This window comes from Hyla sarda, chromosome 2, assembly GCF_029499605.1.
Source record: "Hyla sarda isolate aHylSar1 chromosome 2, aHylSar1.hap1, whole genome shotgun sequence".
Classification (NCBI taxonomy): Eukaryota; Metazoa; Chordata; class Amphibia; order Anura; family Hylidae; genus Hyla; species Hyla sarda.
The window spans coordinates 380,846,491-380,870,732 of NC_079190.1; the positions used below are offsets into that span (position 1 = coordinate 380,846,491).

At 41.1% G+C, this 24,242-nt stretch overlaps 1 protein-coding gene across 3 annotated transcripts in view; it reads left to right on the forward strand.

The window, feature by feature from the left end:
* CUX1 (cut like homeobox 1) overlaps positions 1–24,242 on the forward strand; it is a 421,420-nt gene that overhangs the window by 275,564 nt on the left and 121,614 nt on the right. For 2 of the 3 annotated variants that reach the window (XM_056558499.1, XM_056558500.1), the window contains 3 exons: positions 1,337–2,166; positions 8,354–8,519; positions 8,855–8,911. The exons of the other annotated variant lie outside the window; for it this stretch is intronic. In XM_056558499.1, coding sequence (XP_056414474.1) covers positions 1,337–2,166; positions 8,354–8,519; positions 8,855–8,911 — 1,053 coding nt within the window. The remainder of the gene's footprint in view (positions 1–1,336; positions 2,167–8,353; positions 8,520–8,854; positions 8,912–24,242) is intronic. 3 annotated transcript variants of the gene reach the window in all.

A 24,242-nucleotide genomic window follows, 5' to 3' on the forward strand; every position in this document is an offset into this window, starting at 1 on the left:
GAAAAGGCTTTTGGTTACAACATGACTGATCCTTTTGTTCTATGGGAAGAAGTTGCCTGGTCTTACCGTTCTCTTCCCTTTCAGAACCATATGCACACCAGACCAAGCCATGCTGACTTGTGTACGGAAGTGGGTTTAGGAGGATTAGCTGTTGGCCAAACAAGTGTTCAGCCAACAACTGTCAAGTGTATGACCAGTTTTAGCCAGAAATGGTGGTAATGATCAAGAACGCTGTAAATCTTTTCATTGTTTTTCAAATTTCATTTTTTTATTCCACATTTAAACAATTTTCATTTTATTTTTTTATTTTTTTAAATGGGTCCACAGTTCTGTCTTCATGAATTTCCTGAATATCTTTATAGCAGTCAGATTACCTATATAAAATTTTGCCCCCTTTTTAGCATTCTGTTAATGCGTTAAATGCAATAATAAACCATATATAGTAGGTTACTGACCTTCTTCTAGTGGTGACTGCAGGTGGTCAGAATTTTATCATTTGAAAGGGGTTATTCAGGATGTAATAAAGCATAGCAGCTTTCTTCCAAATACAGCACCACGCCATTCCCAGCGATGGAACCAAGCTGCAATACCACTCACAAACGGAGGACAAAAGTGATGCTGTTTTTGGAAAGAAACAGCTATGTTTTTCTAATCCAGGATAACCCTTGCAACTCCACATTTATGCAGGGGATTTGGAGCACTGTAATAGAAAAATAACTCTCCAACCATGATATAAGGACCTAAAAATGGCATTATGGTAATGATTAACGCTAAGGTATGTTTCTCATTAACATAGCATATGCAGGCGATAAAATCTTTGTTATAACAAAACCATAAATTGTTCATTGAATAGCTAAAGTAGATATCCAGTGGTGAAAAACCTATCCCCTATCCTAAGGATAGGGGATAAATTTCAGATCGCTGGGGTGTCCGACCGCTGGGGCCCCCCACGATCTCCTGTACGGGGCCCTGACAGCCCGCGGGAAGGGGGCATGTTGACCACCGCACGAAGCGGCGGGTGACACACCCCCTCAATACAACTCTATGGCAGAGCAGGAGCGCTGCCTTCGGCAATCTCCGGCTCTATCATCGAGTTGTATTGAGGGGGCATGTCAGTCGCATCTTCGTGCAGTGGTCAACACGCGCTATCTGGTCAACAAGCCGGGGCCCCGTACAGAGAGATCGCGGGGGGGCCTCCAGTGGTTGGACCCCCCGCGATCTGAAACTTATCCCCTATCCTTAGGATAGGGGATACGTTTTTCACCACTGAACTACCCCTTTAATGTACATTCTTTATTTCTATTCTATCTTTTTAACTTGTACTTTTCTTTTGCAGTTGAGCCGGCTCAGCCCCCTTCAGCATGCAGCAGTGGTAATTCTGATGACACTATTCGGTCCATTCTACAACAAGCACGGAGAGAGATGGAAGCCCAGCAGGCTGCTTTTGAACCTGCCTTAAAGACGGCATCTTTATCCCAAGCTGACCTTGCCATCCTCTCTCCAAAAATTATCTCCACCACTGCTGTCTCTTCTGTGTCTACTTATTCTCCATTAACCATGTCCCTAAAGAAACATACTCCCGTCTTAGACTCTGGTATCTCTACCTTACATAGTATGTCTGGTGTAAAAAAAGAGCCTCCAGAGACATCAGTGTTAGACCTTCATGGCATGACAGAATCAACACCCGTCATTCTAAGGCATGTAAAAAATGAAATAGGACGGAGTAGTGTTTGGAAAGACCATTGGTGGAGCACTGTCCAGCATGACCGGAGAAGCACTGCCTCGGTTGAAGACCCGAAAACAGAGGAGACCAACTGCACAAAGGAAAAACTTATCAATCAGAATAGGTCAGAACGAAACCAACTCCAAGGACCCTCGTCGTCTTCAGATTACTGGAAAGAGTGGCCTAATGCTGAGTCTCCCTACTCTCAAAGCTCGGAAATTAGCATGACCGGAGCCAGTCGTAGTGAGACGCCACAAAACAGTCCACTGCCTTCTTCTCCTGCAGTCTCTATAGCCAAGCCAAGCAAACCATCTGTCCCTCCGCTTACACCAGAGCAGTACGAGGTTTACATGTACCAGGAGGTGGACACTATTGAGCTAACCCGTCAAGTGAAAGAGAAGCTTGCAAAAAATGGAATTTGCCAAAGGATATTCGGGGAAAAGGTAAACCACCATGTGCATTATTTTCTCCTACCCTTATGATTACAATGTTCTATTTATTACCCACAAGGCTTTCCAAAGAAAATCTTGGCATGGCTAATAAGCAGGTCTTGATATAGTCATTGCTTGATTTGTCTTGATTTGGGCACACACTAATAAATCATACAATGAAGCCGCTCACAGCCCATTTTGGCAGACGGTAGATGTTGTTCCTGGACTGTCAAAACGTGTACTTGACACAGATACGATAAATAAATGTTAGGGTTGGCACAGGAAAATACGGCCAGTCTGAAAATTGCTGAAAGATGCTTTCTTTTAGGGAATATCATTTTTATTTTTAAGCCCACAGACTCCTAGATAACATTGTCTATGAATGTCTCCGAACATGCATGGTAGCGCCCCCAGTCTGTCACAGTGGGAATCAGCTGCTGGCATAACAAGAATATGAACGGCCAACTCCACTGTTATACAGCATTAACGTGTTCAATGTACATCAATCATTCAAGAAAGTATTAAGAAATAAGCTAATAATTCAGAATACTTAGCAGCTTTTGGCTTGTTTTAGTGTTTTTATGACTAAAGAATGCAAGATTTATTACCAGACTCATGGCTGTAGTGCTGGTCCCTATACTCTAAACCACTCTTTCCCAACCAGTGTGCCTCCAGCTGTTGCAAAACTACAACTCCCAGCATGCCCGGACAGCCTTCGGCTGTCCGGGCATGCTGGGAATTGTTGTTTTGCAACAGCTGGAGGCACACTGGGTGGGAAAGACTGCTCTAAACATGCTAGAGCATGCTTTTGCTAGGTTACCTATCTCCATTATGTTTTTTGCATCTTCTTATGTCTTTGTACCAATTAATATGTTCATATTTCTAAACAATTGGCACCTTTTTTGTAAACTCAAAATCGCAGGTTTATTAAGGAAAAACCAAAGCTGTCCAACATGTGTGTCCACCCCTTCCCCCACAGATGTGTATACTTGGATCAGTGGTGTGTTCACATTTATTTAAATTGGGAAAAAGTGGTGTTTGCCCCCTGGGGGAATAATGGAATGGACCTCCTAAGCTGCCCATACACATTAGATTAAAGGGGTACTCTGGTGGAAAACTTTATTTTTATTTTTTATAAACTGGTGCCAGAAAGTTAAACAGATTTGTAAATTACTTCTATTAACCCCTTAACGACGCAGGACGTATATTTACGTCCTCCGCCGGCTCCCGCGATATGCCGTGGGGTCACGCGGTGTCCCCGCGTCATATCGGGTCGGTCCCGGCGGCTTTCAACGGTCGGGACCCGCGGCTAATACAGGACATCACCGATCGCGGTGATGCCCTGTATTAACCCTTCAGACGCGGCGATCAAAGCTGACCGCTGTGTCTGAAGTGAAAGTGAAAGTATCCCGGCTGCTCGGTCGGGCTGTTCGGGACCGCCGCGGTGAAATCGCGGCGTCCCGAACAGCTTACAGGACACCGGGAGGGCCCTTACCTGCCTCCTCTGTGTCCGATCGACGATTGACTGCTCCGTGCCTGAGATCCAGGCAGGAGCAGTCAAGCGCCGATAACACTGATCACAGGCGTGATCAGCATGAGAGATCAGTGTGAGCAGTGTTATAGGTCCCTATGGGACCTATAACACTGCAAAAAAAAGGTTCAAGAAAAGTGTTAATAAAGGTCATTTAACCCCTTCGCTAATAAAAGTTTGAATCATCCCCCTTTTCCCATAAAAAAAAAAATAAAGATATGTGGTATCGCCGCGTGCGTAAATGTCCGAACTATAAAAATATATCATTAATGAAACCGCACGGTCAATGGCGTACGCGCAAAAAAATTCCAAAGTCCAAAAAAGCTTATTTTTGGTCACTTTTTATACCATTAAAAAATTTATAAAAAGTGATCAAAAAATCCGATCAAAACGAAAATCATACCGATAAAAACTTCAGATCACAGCACAAAAAATGAGCCCTCATACCGCCCTGTATGTGGAAAAATAAAAAAGTTATAGGGGTCAGAAGATGACATTTTTAAATGTATAAATTTTCCTGCATGTAGTTATGATTTTTTCCAGAAGTGCGACAAAATCAAACCTATATAAGTAGGGTATCATTTTAACCGTATGGACCTACAGAATAATAATAAGGTGTCATTTTTACCGAAATATGCACTGCGTAGAAACGGAAGCCCCCAAAGTTACAAAATGGCGTTTTTTTCTTCGATTTTGTCGCACAATGATTTTTTTTTTCTGTTTCGCCGTGCATTTTTGGGTAAAATGACTAATGTCACTGCAAAGTAGAATTGGTGACGCAAAAAATAAGCCATAATATGGATTTTTAGGTGGAAAATTGTAAGGGTTATAATTTTTAAAAGGTAAGGAGGAAAAAAACGAAAGTGCAAAAACTGAAAAACCCTGAGTCCTTAAGGGGTTAAAAAATCTTAATCCTTCCAGTACTTATTAGCTGCCTTATACTACAGAGGAAATTATTTTCTTTTTGGAACACAGTGCTTTCTGCTGACATCATGACCACAGTGCTCTCTGCTGACATCTCTGTCCATTTTAGGAACTGTCCAGACCAGCATATGTTTTCTATGGGAATTTTTACTACCAACTGCACGTATTTTATGTATTTGCTCAGGGAAGGTGTAATTAAAAACAAGACAAACACTTACCTTTCTCCCTTCTGCACTACCACCGGTATTACAGAGCTCTGGTCCATACTGTACAGCGCTTCCAGGTTTAGGAGTGTGATGTCACATGCTGTTCATAAATCAGCAGCAGCAATGGTGCCCCCTTTTGATAAGCAGATCAGACATGTCACATCATGTCCCTGAACCCAGAGGCGCCATACACTAGGGACTGGAGCTTTGTAATACCGGCATAAAAGCGAGGAGCAAGAAAGTTAAATGTTTTCCAACCAGTGTGCGTCCAGCTGTTGCAAAAGTACAACTCCCAACGTGCACGGTCTGTCTGTGCATGCTGGGAGTTGTAGTTTTGCAACAGCTGGAGGTTTGCCCCCCCCCCCCCCCCCCATGTGAATGTACAGGGTACATTCACATGGGCGGGTTAACAGTGAGTTTCCTGCCTCAAGTTTGAGCTGCGGCAAATTTTCTGCCGCGGCGCAAATTCCTGGTGGGAAACTCACCGTAAACCCCCACTGTGTGAATGTACACTAAAAACACTACACTACACTAACACAAAATAAAGGGTAAAACACTACATATACACCCCCTTACACTGTCCCCCCCAATAAGAATAAAAGACTTCGTAAGGCAGTGTTTCCAAAACGGAGCCTCCAGCTGTTGCAAAACAACAACTCCCAGCATTTCCGGACAGCCACTGACTGTCCAGGCATGCTGGGAGTTTAGCAACAGCTGGAGGCACCCTGTTTGGCAATCACTGGCGTAGAATACCCCTATGTCCACCCCTATGCAATTCCTAATTTAGTCCTCAAATACGGGTCTGACATAAACACAAAAAAATACCCACGTGTGACCCCATTTTGGAAACTTCACACCTCACGGAATGTAACAAGGGGTATAGTGAGCCTTAACACCCCACAGGTGTTTGACGAATTTTTGTTAAAGTTGGATGGTAAAATGAAAAAAAAAAATAAGAATAAGAAAAAGGCCCCCCAAAATGTATAACCCCATTTCTTCTGAGTAAGAGCATACCCCATATGTGGATGTAAAGTGCTCTGGGGGTGCACTACAATGCTCAAATGAGAAGGAGCGCCATTGGGCTTTTGAAGAGAAAATTTGTCCGGAATTGAAGGCCACATGTGTTTACAAAGCCCCCAGAGTGCCAGAACAGTGGACCCCCCCACATATGACCCCATTTTGGAAACTACACCCCTCACATAATAAGGGGTACAGTGAGCATTTACACCCCACAAATTAAATTTTTCATTTGCACAGCCCACTGTTCCAAAGATCTATCAAATCCAGTGGGGTGTAAATGCTCTCTGCACCCTTTATTAAATTCTGTGAGGTGTGTAGTTTCCAAAATGGGGTCACATGTGGGGGGTCCACTGTCCTGGCACCACGGTGGGCTTTGTAAATGCACAAGGCCCCCGCTTCTATTCTAACCAAATTCTCTCTCCAAAGCCTCAATGGAGCTCCTTCTCTTCTGAGCATTGTAGTTCGCCAGCAGAGCACTTGACGTCCACACATGGGGTATTTTTATACTCATAAGAAATGGGGTTACAAATTTTGGGGGGCATTTTCTCCTATTACCCCTTGTAAAAATGTAAAATTTTGGGGAAAACCAGCATTTTAGTGAAAAAAAAAATTTCATTTACACATCCGACTTTAATGAAAAGTCGTCAAACACCTGTGGGGTGTTAAGGCTCACTGTACTCTTTGTTATGTTCCTTGAGGGGTGTATTTTCCAAAATAGTATGTCATATGAGGTTTTTTTTTGGCACCATAGGGGCTTCCTAAATGCGGCATGCCCCCAAAAACCATTTCAGCTAAATTTGCTTTCCAAAAGCCAAATGTGACTCCTTCTCTTCTGAGCATTGTAGTGCACCCGCAGTGCACTTAACATCCACACATGGGGTATTTCCATACTTAGAAGAAATGGGGTTACAAATTTTGGGGGACATTTTCTCCTATTACCCCTTGTAAAAATGTAAAATTTTGGGGAAAAAACAGCATTTTAGTGAAAAAAATAAATAAAATAAATGTACACATCCGATTTTAACGAAAAGTCGTCAAACACCTGTGGGGTGTTAAGGCTCAGCGGACCCCTTGTTACGTTCCTTGAGGGGTGTAGTTTCCAAAATAGTATGCCATGTGTTTGTTTGTTTTTTTTGCTGTTCTGGCACCATAGGGGCTTCTTAAAACTCACTCTCCAAAACTCCATTGTCGCTCCTTCCCTTCTGAGCCCTCTAGTGCACTTGACATACACATATGAGGTATTTCCTTACTCGAGAGAAATTGGGTTACAAATTTTACCGTGATTTCTCTCCTTTTACCCCATGTAAAAATTCAAAAACTGGGTCTACAAGAACATGCGAGTGTAATAAAATTTCTCCTTCACTTTGCTGCTATTCCTGTGAAACATCTAAAGGGTTAACACACTTACTGAATGTCATTTTGAATACTTTGGGGGGTCAGTTTTTATAATTGTGTCATTTATGGGGAGTTTCTCATTTGAAGGCCCTTCAAATCCACTTCAAAACTGAACTGGTCCCTGAAAAATTCCGATTTTGAAAATTTTGTGAAAAATTGGAAAATTGCTGCTGAACTTTGAAGCCCTCTGGTGTCTTCCAAAAGGAAAAACATTTCAACTTTATGATTCGAATATAAAGTAGACATATTGTATATGTGAATCAATATATAATTTATTTGGGATGTCCATTTTCCTAATAAGCAGAGAGTTTCAAAGTTAAAAAAAAATGCTAAACTTTCACATTTTTCATAAAATTTTGGAATTTTTCACAAAGAAATGATGCAAGTTTCGACAAAAATTTACCACTGACATAAAGTAGAATATGTCACGAAAAAACACTTGGAATCAGAATGAAAAGTAAAAGCATCCCAGAGTTATTAATGCTTAAAGTGACAGTGGTCAGATGTGCAAAAAAGGGCTGCATCCTTAAGGTGAAAATGAGCTGCGTCCTTAAGGGGTTAAGTCATATACACTATTTGGGAATGTTCACAGATACTGTATATGCTGCAGATCTTATTCTGTGTTCAGCTATTTATGTATATTGATTTACACAGCATTAAATCTGCAGCATTTACAGTATGTGTAAACATACCCTTAAAGGAGTTGTCTAGTTTAGAAAAGATACCCCAGTTAAATAACTCTAAGTTAATGGAGGGAAGTCTTCTGTGCATGGAGTGTTTCTCCTTGTGGATGACCTGTCCTCTCTTACATTATACAGACAAGCTAATGATTTGAATTGGTATAGTGTAATGCTAAGTTTCCCTTGTGGTGGCGCTGCAGGAAAATTGAACAATTATTGCCTGAATTCCCTGATCACTTGGGATCACTTTATGATTATTTATTGTGCTAAATATTCAGACATTATAATGTGAATCGCAGGAGATATTCATCCTGTAATGTGTATATGTTCAATATAATAAATGAATTGCAGGAGATAAGACCCAATTATTTGCTGCCTTCTCCTATAACATGTCAGTTTTCCATGATTATCGCTTAGATTAATCATGTTGTTTGATATTTCAGGTGCTGGGCTTGTCACAGGGCAGTGTCAGCGACATGCTGTCTAGGCCGAAACCTTGGAGCAAGCTGACCCAGAAGGGCCGGGAGCCATTTATTAGAATGCAGCTATGGCTGAACGGTGAACTGGGGCAGAGTGTCCTGCATTCCCAAGGACAGCAGCAAGGACAAGGTATACTAAATGTCTAACCATAGTGTGTGCTGAGCAGTGTGCGTGCACTACCTGGTTTATCTGCTGTTTTATTGTTTAAGGTTTTAGGCTGCACTGTAGTCATAATGTGACCTTGGATAATTCTCTCAGACAGACCTGACAGGGGATAGCATAGTATTGAGCACTTGTGCTCCTCTACTTGTGTGGGAAGTGAGATTTGCTTTGCTGTTGGCGGGCACTGAGTTCCATGTGTTTTAGTGCCCTGTGGCAAATAAAGCGCTGATGTATAAAAATTCTTACAGGGTTGATGTCTTTGCCACATCCTCTGCTGATCTACCTTTTATTTCCATTTATAGCCCTGCAATCTGCAGCAACTCAGCAGGATTCTGTAATCGAAGGATGTCCAAGTTCAGGTACTTTGTAGTTATTCTTCGTTTTAACACGATCTGATATTTGACACTCGGGGCTAAACGTGTTAAAGGGGATTTGCGGTGTTTTTGCCATATTCATTCCGAAGTGCTGCAGAGTAATATTCCTAAATGTAAATAGTATTTTCTTTGAGAGTTTTTTGGCATCTCTAACTCTGTGAGATTTCTGAGATTATATCAGCTCTTTCAGGATAGTAGACAAGATTTATAAATCAAAGAACATTTTACATAAGGGAATATAATAAAATAGGTTTTCATGTCATTCTATAATTATTTTGTATGATCATGACCTGTTGTTTTTATTCTCAATAGCTCCATGTCATATACATATATATATATATATATATATATATATATATATATATATATATATAATATCTCACAGAATTGGCTCCTGCCTGCACTGGAATATCTAAATTTAAATTTATATATTATTGAATATTATTTTATATATAGTATTGCATTTACTCTTTAATTTTAGTTCAGACATTTTCACATATAGGGCCAGTCTAAATAGGAACATGTTTTTGGAGTGTGGAGGAAAACCTATGAAAACTTCACAAAATCCTAAGCTCTGCTCAAATATTAAAAGGCCTCACGAGAAACCTAACAGCCATGAGAACAAGAAATCATATGTAGTAATAATTTAGGGCATATAAAAAAGTGAAGTCACTTGAAGGTGGTCTTTATATTTTATTGTGAGTACATACATGAACTTGTAAGGTATATTACTAAAGATAGGGCTATAATATATTAAACAGGCTCATATGCTTAAATGTTTTATCCCAAATAATATAGTTTTTAACAATACACACAAATATTATAATAGTGGAAACTGTAGGTATATTACTGTTATTCAGAGGAAACACTGTGGATCACGTGACACACACTACAGTCTAGTCTACGGTTGCTGTTCTAATGTGTTTTGTTTCTGACATATCCAGAGGTCTTTATTAAAAAAGGTTTCTCATACAGTTAATCAACATTTTTATACTTTATGAGATGATAATCTGACTGTATAGTTTAAACTGTTACTTTATATTGATACATTTTGTCACTTTAAAGTGATGTCATTTATAAATACTTTTGACATATCAGTGCTGAGACCCCCAACAATTTCTAAATAATTCTGAGTGAAGTTCACAGTAGCGTGCTTCACTCCTTGGCTTGGAGCTTAAATGGGCACTGTCAGATACAAAAACTTTTGATATGTTGTAAAGCATGTATAAACAATAGGTTTTGCAATTGCTTTCATTAGAAAATTTTCAGTATTTCATACTGAAAAAGCCAGTCAAACAACTGCCCACCTGCCTGCTTGGACACATAATAGTCCTGCTGTGTCCATGCATCATCACCTATGTCATGGACACACTTCCTTGATTGACAGCTGTGAGCGCAGGGCTCACAGCTGGAGGAAAAATCCTCCCACTGTCGGCTTGTGTACCGCTACTGTCAGTGAGGACAAGCTGGGAGTTGTAGTTTTGCTAATGCTAGGGGAGATGTGAGCAGATAGCATACTGAGGGAGGGGGCGGAGACCTGCACAGTGAGGCCACGCCCCCTCCCTTAGAGAGGAATTCAGACTAGTAAGCTAAATTAAAAGTGTAATAAAAAAATAAATTAAGATGCTAGACACATCAAAATTACATGTACATGGTCAGGATTAGGTACTGAGTGATATATAAAAAAAAATGTTTTTTGTTGGAACTGACGGGTACGCTTTAAGCTGATTGCAGGAGTTGGGCTCCATAGACTTCATCTGGCTATATCTAGAGATCAGAGGGGGTCTCTACACTGAGACCCCAACAGATCTTAAATGTGTGACATGAAAGAACAAAAAGCACTCCCTTTTGTGATATCTTTAGGATAAAATAAGTAGATCAGTTGAGCCAAGGATCAACTCCCCTAGAAGGGTCGTGCAAATGCTGGCACAACACATGAGAGTGTAATCATGTAAGGCTGCTGCACCTTCCCCCACGCGCTGCAAAGGCGTGAACAATAGACTCCAAAATACACCAACCACACTCCACGGAGGATCACAGGGTGCTGCCAATAGAGCAATCCACTAGGCTAACATTAAAATGTTTATTATTTTTTTAAATGTACTATGCGTTACTAAACCGGTCCGGTTTCTTCTTCAGGTACAAGACAAACTTTTTTAGTATCCCTTGTATTTCCAGTCATGTGATGGGATATGGGGGGGGGTATATCTGTTGCTCTGCCATTTGTATTGTACCTGAAGAAGAAACAAGACCGGTTTAGTAACGCGTAGAACATTTTTAAAAATAATAGATATTTTAATGTTAGCCTAGTGGATTGCTCTATTGGCAGCACCCTGTGATCCTCCGTAGAGTGTGGTTGGTGTATTTTGGAGTCTAAATGTGTGACAGGTCTTTGACATGTTAAAAAATGACAGTGATGCTTTTAAAGGGTTACTCTGGGATACCTCTTTTTTATTTTTTTTATTATTTTTTTTGTCTGCCCAGAATGCTGGCATTTAAAAAAAAAAAAAAAAAAACTAGACATAGCTCCTGCTGCTTCCCTGGTGACTCGAGTATCCTGATTCTAGCCTCAGCAGCATTCCTCTTCCTGCCAGTTTCCTGGTGACTCCAGTATCCTGATTCTAGCCTTAGCAGCGTTCCTCTTCCTGCCAGTTTCCTGGTGACTCCAGTATCCTGTTTCTGGCCTCAGCAGCATTCCTCTTCCTGCCAGTTTCCTGGTGACTCCAGTATCCTGTTTCTGGCCTCAGCAGCATTCCTCTTCCTGCCAGTTTCTTGGTGACTCCAGTATCCCGTTTTTAGCCTCAGCAGCATTCCTCTTCCTGCCAGTTTCTTGGTGACTCCAGTATCCCCTTTTTAGCCTCAGCAGCATTCCTCTTCCTGCCAGTTTCCTGGTGACTCCAGTATCCTGTTTCTGGTCTCAGCAGCATTCCTCTTCCTGCCAGTTTCCTGGTGACTCCAGTATCCTGTTTCTGGCCTCAGCAGCATTCCTCTTCCTGCCAGTTTCTTGGTGACTCCAGTATCCCGTTTTTAGCCTCAGCAGCATTCCTCTTCCTGCCAGTTTCTTAGTGACTCCAGTATCCTGTTTCTGGCCTCAGCAGCATTCCTCTTCCTGCCAGTTTCTTGGTGACTCCAGTATCCCGTTTTTAGCCTCAGCAGCATTCCTCTTCCTGCCAGTTAACTTATGACTTCAGTATCCTGTTTCTGGCCTCAGCAGCATTCCTCTTCCTTCTTCTCGTGGTCAACTTGTCACACTGTGGCTCAGCTAATTGCTGGCCATGGCGGGACATCGCTGCGGGTGGCGAATAGCATAGCCTCAGTGTGAAAAGTCGACCACCTGAAGCAGGAAGAGGATGGCTGCAGAGGCCAGGAGCAGGATTCCAGGGGAGTAGTAGAAGATAAGTCCTTTTTTTTCCCCCTTAAATGCTGGCATTCAGGGTAGACAGAAAAAAAGTTGTATCCTTGAAACCCCTTTAAGGACACCTATAATTTTCACAAACTTCCAACAGTTAAAAAGTTTTGTTAGTACAAAGTGGCAGAAGCATATAGTGCTCCATGACATGTCAAAAGTTTGTAATAAGAATCGGTCTAGTCCATTTGCACTAAAGAACCAGATGCATATGTCACATGACTTCTAAACTGTGATCAGATGCTTTAAATCCAGTTTTTTTGTCATTACACCTCCCAGTCACTATCCTATCCCCCTCTGCATTCAGGCAGATCATAGGAAATTCCTGTTCCAGCTGATGAACCTGTGACAATCAACTGATCGACAGCAGAAAGATGCTGTCCTATGAAGACCATCGCTTTAAAGCTAACTCTCAAACTCTTACAAACTAGTCACTGTTTGATTCACACTCACATCGTGGCTTCTGTTTTACGGGATCCATGACAGATCACATTTTCCTTTATATAGATAATGTTTACCTGGTCTTCGTCAGGTCCGTTCCAGTGTCATTTCCATTTTTGTGTTCTTACATAAGAGAAAAAACAAAAATGATATAGCTCCTGAATCCATCACAGAACAGGCACAACCAGTGCCCGTTAGACTCCATTGACTTATAATGGGTTCCACTGCCCTGTTCATCATTTTGACAGAAAAGTAGCACTGCGTGCTTCTCCATTTTTCTCATTAATTACAACAGAATCAGTTTTTTTGATCATGGTAAAAATGTGCAGGCTAGGATGCAGCACACAATAAATTGATGTAACAATACAACATAGAGGACAGATGTCCCTACACTATGCATCATACCACATGCTACACTAACATTGCTGCACACCTTATAAAACAAGTCAAACAATAAAGCATTACAGACAGTGTTAGGGGCTGAATGTTTGGAAAGAAGGGGGTAGGAAGGAGAGGTCACAGGCCCGAAGTTTTATTGAGACAAAACACATGAGGGGAAGGAGAGGGATGTTACTACTCTTTTTCCTTGATGTATGGACTGTCCATGATGGCATAGTCACTGAGCAGGATGTGGACCAGCCTCTTGCAGTCCTGGACAAACATCCTCTCTGAATTTATAATCAGGAGTTTCCTGACAAACTACAGAGTGTATTTACAACAGTTCATAAGGCACCAGGCCTACTGGATAGCCCCAACCATGTGATCCCCCGGAAACAGTCCATAAAGCACAGGGTGATGCAATAGGCTACTCCTCAGAGCAGAATCCAACAGGAGCCAGGCAAACGGGCACTGCCAAAAGAGGTGCAAAGATTCTGTGATGAAAACTTGGACCAGATAGCAACCTGACAAAAAAAAAAAAAACACAAGTGTGAAGTCTAAGTTGCAAACTTCTTTATTCATTATGGCTATACCAGAGCAGAAAGTGATATATATCAGAAAAATGAAGACTGTTCAGTTCCACTGAGTAATATATGGTGATACAGAGAGCAAAGATTAGGCATTATACCTTGCATGCTAGCAAACTCACAGGAGGGCATGTATACTGCCTGCGTACAGTAACATTACCTACACTGGCTCTCACAATGGAGCAATAAGCAGAAATGAGTGCAGATTGATGGACAGCTCCTCCTTGTAATGAATGGACTTGTCCCTGAGAACCGCTCATCTGTAACCTCACTAGATGACTTGAGCTGTGTGTTGTTACTTTTAAAACTGTTTACCATAGACCTTTATTGTTCATGTCACACTCGAAGGAGATACACACAAAAGTACTTTATTTTGGTTAGTGTCCTCTCATTATTAAACTGGAGGTGGAAAACTGCATTTGAAGTTACAGCTGTGGGTGATCCCCAGGGACTCGGTCTTTCTTCTTTGTTCGTCTATATTCTGAGCTATCATCCATCATGTCTAACCTCACGCTGCTTAGCAGAAGACAAACCCATAGGAATAGAAACTGGTAGAACAACAAAAGACAACTGCTAATTAAGGCTTGCCCCCCCCAACACCATCACTACATACCTTGAATAATGGCTCATGCATTAGTGACTTAAATGTCCGCAATATGTTTAGATCTGCTTAAAATAATGCAGAACACAAACAAAAGTCCGTTTTGTTAATGATATCACATGGCAATTAATCTTCCTGGTCCCGAAGGATGAGACGGTGAGGATAGAGCAGTTCAGGGGGAGGCTTACTTTATGAAGGTTGTTATAGTTGTCTCAATAAATTTATTACTTTTCGGGAGATTCTTTATATATACAAAAAGAAAAATACAAGTTGTACTCTTCTTTCAAGAAAAGTCACGTCTGTGGCAGATGTGAAATTGCTGCTATTTAAAAAAGTAATAATTATAATACTTGTCTTCAGGGTTTCAAGATTCACTTAAAGGGGTTCTCCTCTAATAACCATGTTGTTAAATTCTGTCCCCAAGCACTTGTCTCAGGATCCGTCATTCATGTCAGCAGCTGAATGGGATATATTCAATGTATTTTGGTATCCTGTCCATAGAAAAGTCTTATATATGATTTATACCTGATTTATGACACTTTAAGTCCATTGGTAATAAAATGTAAGGGCACCTATTGCCTCTATGTAAGGACCCACAAGTACAAATAGTAACTGCATTCTGTTACATTATAGGTCATCTGTGTTATTATATTTTTTAGAATTTTCTAGAGAATTAATTCCTAAAATATTGGACAACTAAGATGCTGTATATGGTGGCACACTGCTAGCAATCATGTGGTGACCATCTGGTTCTATCTATCATACGTGACCAGATGGATATTGCCCAGGGTTGTTCTAAGGATTACACATAGGAAGGATGGCAAGAGTAATATTAAAAGACCTAAAAAAAAAAAAAATAATGGTTACTTGTCTCACCGATCTCACAACATTGCTGTTCTATCAAGATGATTAACAACAAGAAAATAAGTAACCCTTATTTTTATTCTTTTTAAAGAGATTTTGCTACCATAGACAGATGTGTCTGATGGTGTGGTCGGGAGCAATGTACTTAGCTATCTTCAGCACTCCCATAGACAATAACTGAAGTGACGGCCAAGTATACGCACTACCGCTCCATCCAGACAGGAACTTCGGAAGTACTATTTGCACTATCACGGGGGAGGGGTCCCAGGTGTGCACTCTGCAGCTTTGTCTGATATTATGAAAGGATGAAAAAAAACTTTTCTAACCTGTTATTCAACTTAAGATTCCTATAATAATCCAATATGTTGTGCAGTGCTCTATGACACAAGTATCTTCCACGTGTGAATATCTCTAAAGATGTAAGCCTATAAAAATAGCACAGCATGGTGCACTTGTCCAGTAAAATGACAGACAATGGGACAAAAAATTTACAGACCCCCATATTGTGCCTTTGGTTGCCATAATGTGCAGGTTTCAGCCCTATGGTTATTGTTTTGTTACAAAAGTTAGCTTGTCCTCCACAATTTAGTTGCTTGTGGAAACGTAATGCACTGTCTACCACAGCGTATCCCAATCAGGGTGTCTCCAGCAAAACTACAACACTGGTCTACTGTGTTGGCTTAATGTGAGCATGAAAAAAGACATCAAACTTTATATAGACATGCATTGGTATGACCAAGTACCTAGCAAGTCGAATCTTTGACCTGCTATAAAGGTTGTAAAACATTTGGCCAGACCACCTGCAGTTTAACATTGTTTTAAAAAATATATTAGTGATTGTTAATGGGGAGTATACAAACTAAAAATAAGACAACCAGGCTAAGGTAATGATCTAGAATTGCTTCACATGGCACAGTACTATACAATGTATTGCTGCTAGTATCGTTCTATTCACTCCATCCCCTTTCCTGCACTGCGAGGTACAGCTGTCAGAATCTATGAGGCAGATGTTTGTCGCAGTATGGGGTATCTCCTGATTGTGTGCAGCCCTACTACACTTGTTCTCACATGTATATTTAGACCATACATACTTGTACGAAGATGCTTCAGATTACTCATGGGGCAGATATAATCTGCATTCAGTGTCTATATTACTTTGGATGAGGCAAATGATTCTGTTTTGAGAAGATAACCTCATAAATATCTTCATCCGAATATTCTTATTCCATTTTAATAATGCTTGCCCAACTCCATATCCTGTGCTTAGCAATATTACATTTGAATGGGGATCCTACAGCTTGCTGGCTTACTTATAAATGAGTAGAAAGTCATGCATGTCCATTTCACATGTAATTGCCTAAGCAAACTTATGAGTGATAAGAACAATGACTGTAGTCATCGCACTGACAAATATGAATGAGCAATCTGTCTGGAAAAGAGAAGCGTTGTCAATTCCCTTTGCTTTTATCGTGTGTGTGGATATATAGTGACGGGCTAAGATATTAAAAGCTCATTTGTTTATAACCACTTCTTCAGCTATTTACACCACACACCTGTCACTTTTACAAGCCGTCTGGTCATGTAGAATAGAAGCAGGCACTAAATATATTCCCTTTACACTTTTTTGCGAAGAATGCAAATGCATTACTTACCATATTCTATTTTCCATACATTTGTCCCAGATCTCAGAGAAAATCATAGCATATGCTTTATCTGCCTATTCTAGTAATACAATTCAGTGGGAAATGTCGGAGAAGTACCATTCATATACTGTATGACAAGTTGACAAAAAAAAACAAAAACTGAAGTCTGTATAAAACTGTGATAAATGAGACACCCCCTTGTTTATGGAACAATTTGCAAGAACATTCAGTTTTGGGAAGGAAAACTCTCCCTGCCTAATTGCCCATCCGCCCTAAAAGGCGGATCGACAACTACGGTGTCAGTCCCTACCTGAGCTAAAGTGCAGTGGGCGTAAAAACAAATAATAATAATATACATAGTTGGTCACAGGCCAGAAAAATTACAGGAAAACTACCAAACAAGCAGATATACAAGACAGAATATAAACAGGCAAACAGGACAGGATGTAGTAAACTAACATACAGTTCAGAAACCGAGATAAATGGCAGACATGAATTAATGAACAAGATAAGGAATAAGTATACAGCAGAAACCAGAATATGCAGAGGATGAACAGATGAACTGAATGTTAAACCATAACAGATCAGCAAAATAGAACACTGTTCTCACTGGACACAGAACACTAACATGAACAAATTCTAGTTCAGAGGACACAGATCAATGATAAAGTACAGAGGACACAAGAGACCAATGGTAATGTACAGAGGAAACACTAATCAGTGATCATGTACGCTATGATCAGTGCAAGTACAAAAAAAACACTTAAGATCAGCAATCATGAACTTTATTAAAACGGATAAGAAAAACCAAACTTCACAACATGGAGGAATACAGGTCAGGATACCAAAAAAGGAATTATGCAAATCCAAACTCCACAAAATGGAGGGACCAGAACAGGAATAATACAAGCGATACTCACAGTTTGAACACAGACGAAGATACAAGGCCAAGCCAGAACGGACATACAATTATCCTAAAAACCGACAAATGTACTACAGACTAAAATCAATAATAAAGAGGACTATCAACCATGGTTGATACACAGAAATATTACAAGATAAATACAAGGTGCATGATAAAGCATACATGGTCAGAATTGCACAAATCACCAGCCCAGAATTCAGGCTGAGCTAGGGTTTTAAAGCCACACCTGAACTGCAATTGGGTGAAAGCATTAACTCTTCCAAACCTTGGAAGAATTAGAACAGAAACTGCTCAGAACACAAAAACCAGTGTCTGAACAGACCCAAAGACAGAAAAACACAAAAACTGACATGTTATTAGCATAAGAAACTAGGCGACTTGGCAAGGGTCAAATGGTGATGGTTGGGTAAGTGCATCTCCAAAACTGCAGCTGTTGTGGGATGTTTCAGGTATTTGGTTAATATCTACCAAACATGCTCAAAGGAAGGGCATCCGGTGAACTGGTGACAAAGATAACTAACTGATATGTGTGGAGAGTGAAGGCTTACCCATTTGGCCCAATCCCACAGAAGAACTATCATAAATCATTGAAAAAGTTACTGCTGGCTATGTCAGAAAGGTGTCAGAACACAACGCATCAACAATGGGCACATGAGCATGTCTTTTGGACCACGGGGCCATGGGAGTAGGTGACCTGGTTCCTTCAATCAGGTTTTCTTTTTAATGTGTTAGGTTAGGTGCATCACATATCTGTAGAAGAGATGGCACCAAAATGCACTCTTCCTCATGGAAGTAAAGTTGAGTGAGGCAGAGTTGATGCTCTGAGAAGTGCTGAGGAACCTTTTGTTCCTGGCATCTTGCTCCATCAGTGCTATTGTCCACATAGACCTCCCAATTTGTAAAACATTTCAGATGTTATCTACATAAAAAAGTGTGTGTGTGTATATGTGTATATATATATATATATATATATATATTTTTTTTTTTTTTACAGTATAGTATTTAGCATATACTTTTCTATAACTTTCTGATAAAATGGCCTATGGCAAGGCATCTACTAGATGTTCTAAGGCTGGGTTCACACCACGTTTTAGCAATACAGTTCCCGTATCAGGTTTTTAAATAAAAAAACGGATTCATAAAAACCTGACTAAACTGTATCAAAACGCTTGTACAAATTTGAATCCGTATACGCTTGAAAACCCTATACGGTTTGAAAAATGTCTGGTTGCATCCGTTTTTTAAGAGAAAAACGTATACGTTTTTAACTTTTCATTCCATTATTAATAAAGTTTCACTTGTTTGACTGAAATTCCAAGAAAAAAAAACTGTGCAAAGTCAAAAACCAAATGGTGAAAACCGGATGGAACCGTACGCACATACAGTTCTGTATTGTTCCCATTGACTCCCATGTTTAAAAAATAAAAACCTATACGTTTCAATACGGTTTTTAACCTGCCCAAAAAACATGGTAGGCTACGGTTTTGGGTACGGGAAAAAAACTGACAAAACTGTACAGGATGCAGAAGGAACACAACCTGATGCATCTTTTGGCATATGGTTTTCAATGGAGAGTCAATGCATATGGTTTTCAATACGGTTCTGTACAGTTTTCAAATTGAAAACGTATACGGGAACTGTATTACAAAAACGTGGTGTTAACCCAGCCTAAGAGTGGAAACAAGTCAAATGTGTCAGTACCCAACAACACAGCCCATCCCCCGAATAAGTGCCATTAGGTCCTATGGGATATCCCTTCCTAAAAGATGCCCTCAATGAGAGATTATTTACATTGACCACAATGGAATAAAATCCTAGTAGGAGTTATAATATGCAGTTCATACATTTCAACTTGGCAGTAATGATTTTCTAAAGAAAAAAAAAATTATTATCTGGTAAAGCATCAGACATTAATAATCAGAATAATCATGTTAAAGTGTCTAATAGCTGATATTCCCATCTAACACTTAGAGCCCAGTTGGAGATGAATGTACTGAGACTTGATTATTTAAAACATTCAATGAGTAACATAATTGAGCAAAACATAGCTTCCACTAGTAGCAAAGAGGGCTGCGGATATCTGCAAAGGAAAAATAATATAAAAACAAAATCTATGGCAAACGCCTTGAGCGGCGTTGGAAGTGGGACTCCCTAGGGGCAACAAAAAGATGTTCTAATCAATTACCACATCATAACACTGATGTATGATAATTACTGAGTGTTTCTCCTGAGATAGTGCAGCATTTGGCTGGGATGCAGTCCTTTCATGGTCCACTGCCTGATTAATATGCAAATAATAGGCTGATTGCATGATGAATGCAGAAAATGAGTTCGCTGATAACATGAGCAGTGAGGCGAGAACATGATAAATTACTTTTACTGACTGTCCTACATTAAGCACCCTTTCCAAACAATTTTATCTGAAATTGAATGAAGCAGTATGGATATTGTAAGATTGTATAAAATAATGTACCTTAATAACTGGCGTATTATTGCTGCGTATAAGAGCCATTTAGTCTCAGTGCTTCACCTCCTGCTCAGCAGAGATTTGTTTTATTCATTATGCGCAATTGATCTCCGTATAAAGGTGAAGTTAGAACACGGGAAGAAGTCGGCTATAATCTGTCATTCTTGGCCTGTTCTAATGAGAGCATTGTGGCCATTAAATGTGCTCTGTGACACTGTGGGGATACAGCCAGACTGTCATAAACACAGTGGAGGCAGCCATTTTGTGGGCTGAGCCAATATTCATGCTGTTGTTTTCTAGAAAACAGGTGACCTCCCAGCCATCCAGCCTGACTACTTAAAGGGGTACTCCTGTGGAAAACAAATGTTTTCAAATCAACTGTTGCCAGAAAGTTAAACAGATTTGTCATTTACCTTTATTTAAAAATCTTAATCCTTCCAGTACTTATCAGCTGCTGTTATGCTGCAGAGGAAACTGAAGTTCTTTTCAGTCTGACCACAGTGCTCTCTGCTGACACCTCTGTCTGTGTCAGGATCTGTCCAGAGTACAAGCAAATCCCCTTAGAAAACCTCTCCCGACACGGGCAGAGGTGTCAGCAGAAAGCACCTTGGTCAGACTAAAAAAACTTCACAACTTCCTCTAGAGCAGTGGTCTTCAACCTGCGGACCTCCAGATGTTGCAAAACTACAACTCCCAGCATGCCCGGACAGCCGTTGGCTGTCCGGGCATGCTGGGAGTTGTAGTTTTGCGACATCTGGAGGTCCGCAGGTTGAAGACCACTACTCTAGAGTATACATCAGCTGATAAGTACTGGAAGGATTAAGGTTTTTAAATAGAAGTACTTTACAAATCTGTTTAACTTTCTGGGACCAGTTGATTTGATTAAACATTTGTTTTCCACCAGAGCACCCCTTTGATGATTATCTAGTAATAAAGTGTATTTCCGTATGATTTGGGGAACTGCATCTTCTTTTTAGGAGTGTTTTTTGTAGACGGTATGCAGATGACTATTTTTTTGCAGACTGTATGCAGATGACCATTTCTGTAGGCAGTAGTGTGCAGCTATTTTTTGCAGACAGCATGCCAATGACCATTTTTTTGCAGGCAGTATGCTGATGACAATGTTTTGCAAGCGGTCAGCAGGGCTGCTATTGGGGGCAGGAATAAGAAGTAAAGAGTAACAGGGAAGACATTCTACAGTAAATAAATGAACTTCTGCTTAATGATTGATCTTTGTTTTCATACTGGCAGATTCAGGCTATGGGCATACAATGTTTCTTGAGCTATTTGGTATGACTTAAAAGGCCCTTATAAGAATTTACCAAGGTGGTACGAGCTGCCTGCTTGTCCCCACTGTGTGACCATCCACATATGGGGTAAAGAGGACCATATGTCTTGCCTTTTTACGCCTCTTTATTTTTCCAAATTCTTACGACTACCCTTGTCTTACATCACAACAAATCCCCCTATTATACCTACTGTCTGTTCTAAGACACTTGGCCAATGTGACTAGAGCCTGCATTTCTATTTTATGGCGCTACTGTGATCTACCCTCCTGAACACCTGAGATATATGGACGACTTCATGGCTCAATTTCACTCATCATTTTTACCACACATGATATCACTGGACAGAATTCGAGGACGCTAGTGACTATAAATCAATTTCAGTGCAGTAGGATTTCTCACCTTTTTTTCATCTTTCTTCTTCCCTCCCTTTTTATTTCCTACTTTTCTGTCCCTACTTCTGTTTAATTTTTTTATTTTCTTTAATGTATGATTTGGATAATATTGGGTTCCTTATCTAACTTGCCCAGACTTTACAAAGTCATGTCATCACAGTTGTTTAGTTTTCTTCCCCTTCTAGGGATTCTTGTTTTGATTTACTTACCGTATATACTCGAGTATAGGCCAACCCGAATATAAGCCGAGGCCCCTAATTTCACCCCAAAACCCAGGAAAAGTTATTGACTCGACTATAAGCCTAGGGTGGGAAATACATCATCCCCCCCATGTAATCATCCAGACCCCCCGTCATCATCCCCCCCATGTCATCATCCTCCCCATGTCATCATCCTCCCCATGTCATCATCCTCCCCATGTCATCATCCTCCCCATGTCATCATCTCCTCCCCATGTCATCATCCCTCCCTCATGTCATCATCCCCCCCTCATGTCATCATCCCCCCTCATGTCATCATCCCCCCCATGTCATTAACACCCCCGTCATTAACACCCCCATCATTATCACCCTGTCATTTTAACCCCCGTCATAATCACCCTGTCATCATCCCCCCCCTTCATCATCACCCAGTCATCATCACCCTGTCATTCCCCCCCTCCCCCTCATCATCACCCCGTCATCATCCCCCCCCTTCATCATCACCCTGGCATCATCCCCCCCCCCCTTCATCATCACCGACTGTCAATCCCCTCAATGGTCTTCAACCTGCGGACCTCCAGATGTTGCAAAACTACAACTCCCAGCAGCCAATGGCTGTCCGGGCATGCTGGGAGTTGTAGTTTTGAAACATCTGGAGGTCCGCAGGTTGAACACCACAGCGCAGGCCTTTGTCATCATCCAAACCCCCCTTTAGTTTTCTACTCACCTCCCTTCGGTGGTAAGGAAGAGTGAGCTGGTCCGGGCCATCTATGCTGCAGGGACCGTCCGGTGGGGAGGGTTAGTCGTTCCGGGCTATACATTTTCACCGGGAGGCCCTCTTCTCTGCTCACTCCGGCCCGGACTAGTGACGTTGCCTTGACGACGACGCAGAGGGACTTTCATGCGCATGAACGTCCCTGTGCGTCGTCGTCAAAGCAACGTCACTAGTCTGGGGCTTGGCTCGGGGCAGAAAAGAGGGCCTCCCGGTGAAGATGGACAGCCTGGAATGACTAGCCCTCCCCACCGGACGGTCCCTGCAGCATAGATAGCCCGGACCAGCTCACCCTTCCTTCCCACCTAGGGGAGGTGAGTAGAAAACTAAAGTGGGGGGAGTCTGGATGATGACGAAGGCCCGCGCAGTGGTCTTCAACCTGCGGACCTCCAGATGTTTCAAAACTACAACTCCCAACATGCCCGGACAGCCGCTGGCTGTCCAGGCATGCTGGGAGTTGTAGTTTTGCAACATCTGGAGGTCCACAGGTTGAAGACCACTGATGAAGGGATTGACAGGCGGAGAGTTCACTCGAGTATAAGCCGAGGGAGGCGTTTTCAGCACGAAAAATCGAGTATATGGAGCTACAAAAGAAAACACCATTGCAATTTTTTATATTGAGTCGGCATCATTCAGTTACACAGAATCAAACTTAGATCACTATTCAACCTGAGGGTAAGTCCAGTTGGGTAGAACCATGCAGGGTGTCAGTGTTGTAGTTCTAATATGGACGGTAAAATGCAGGTATGTTTTGTCCATGTTAAGTGAGGCTTATGGAAAGTCAGGCATGCTACTTTATTTCTTGATGCTATTTCCATGATCACTTCAACAGAGATCATATAAGAAAACTGTGCCATTCTATGAAATAGTGATAGTTCTAAAGGTCCCACCTTGAGAGGGACTAGGAAATGAAGACCAGTGGGGCACCTGGGATGCATTGGAATAGGAACAGTGGGGAATGTTGAGGTGAATAGGTTTTATTTTACAGCATCTCAGCCTTTCCTTTTTAAAATCTTTAATGCCAAATAACCCATTTAAAAAGGTAACTTAAGTCAGACATTTTTGATAGACATATGTGTGAAGAAAATAAAATTGTTCATAACACTGTGTCCATTTAAATCAGTAGATTCTCTGTGAATACAGGAGAGGTCCTCTGGACTGAGAAACACTTATGGTCTTCACTCCACCAGAGAGATGAGGGTCCTAAAGGCTGCCCCACTCGTAGTAACATAGTTTTTAAGGCTAAAAAAATCAATCCAGTTCAGCCTATGACCCTGCAGTGTTGATCCAGAGGAAGGCAAAAAAAAAAAAAGGTATGAGGTAGAAGCCATTTTTCCTCATTTTAGGGAAA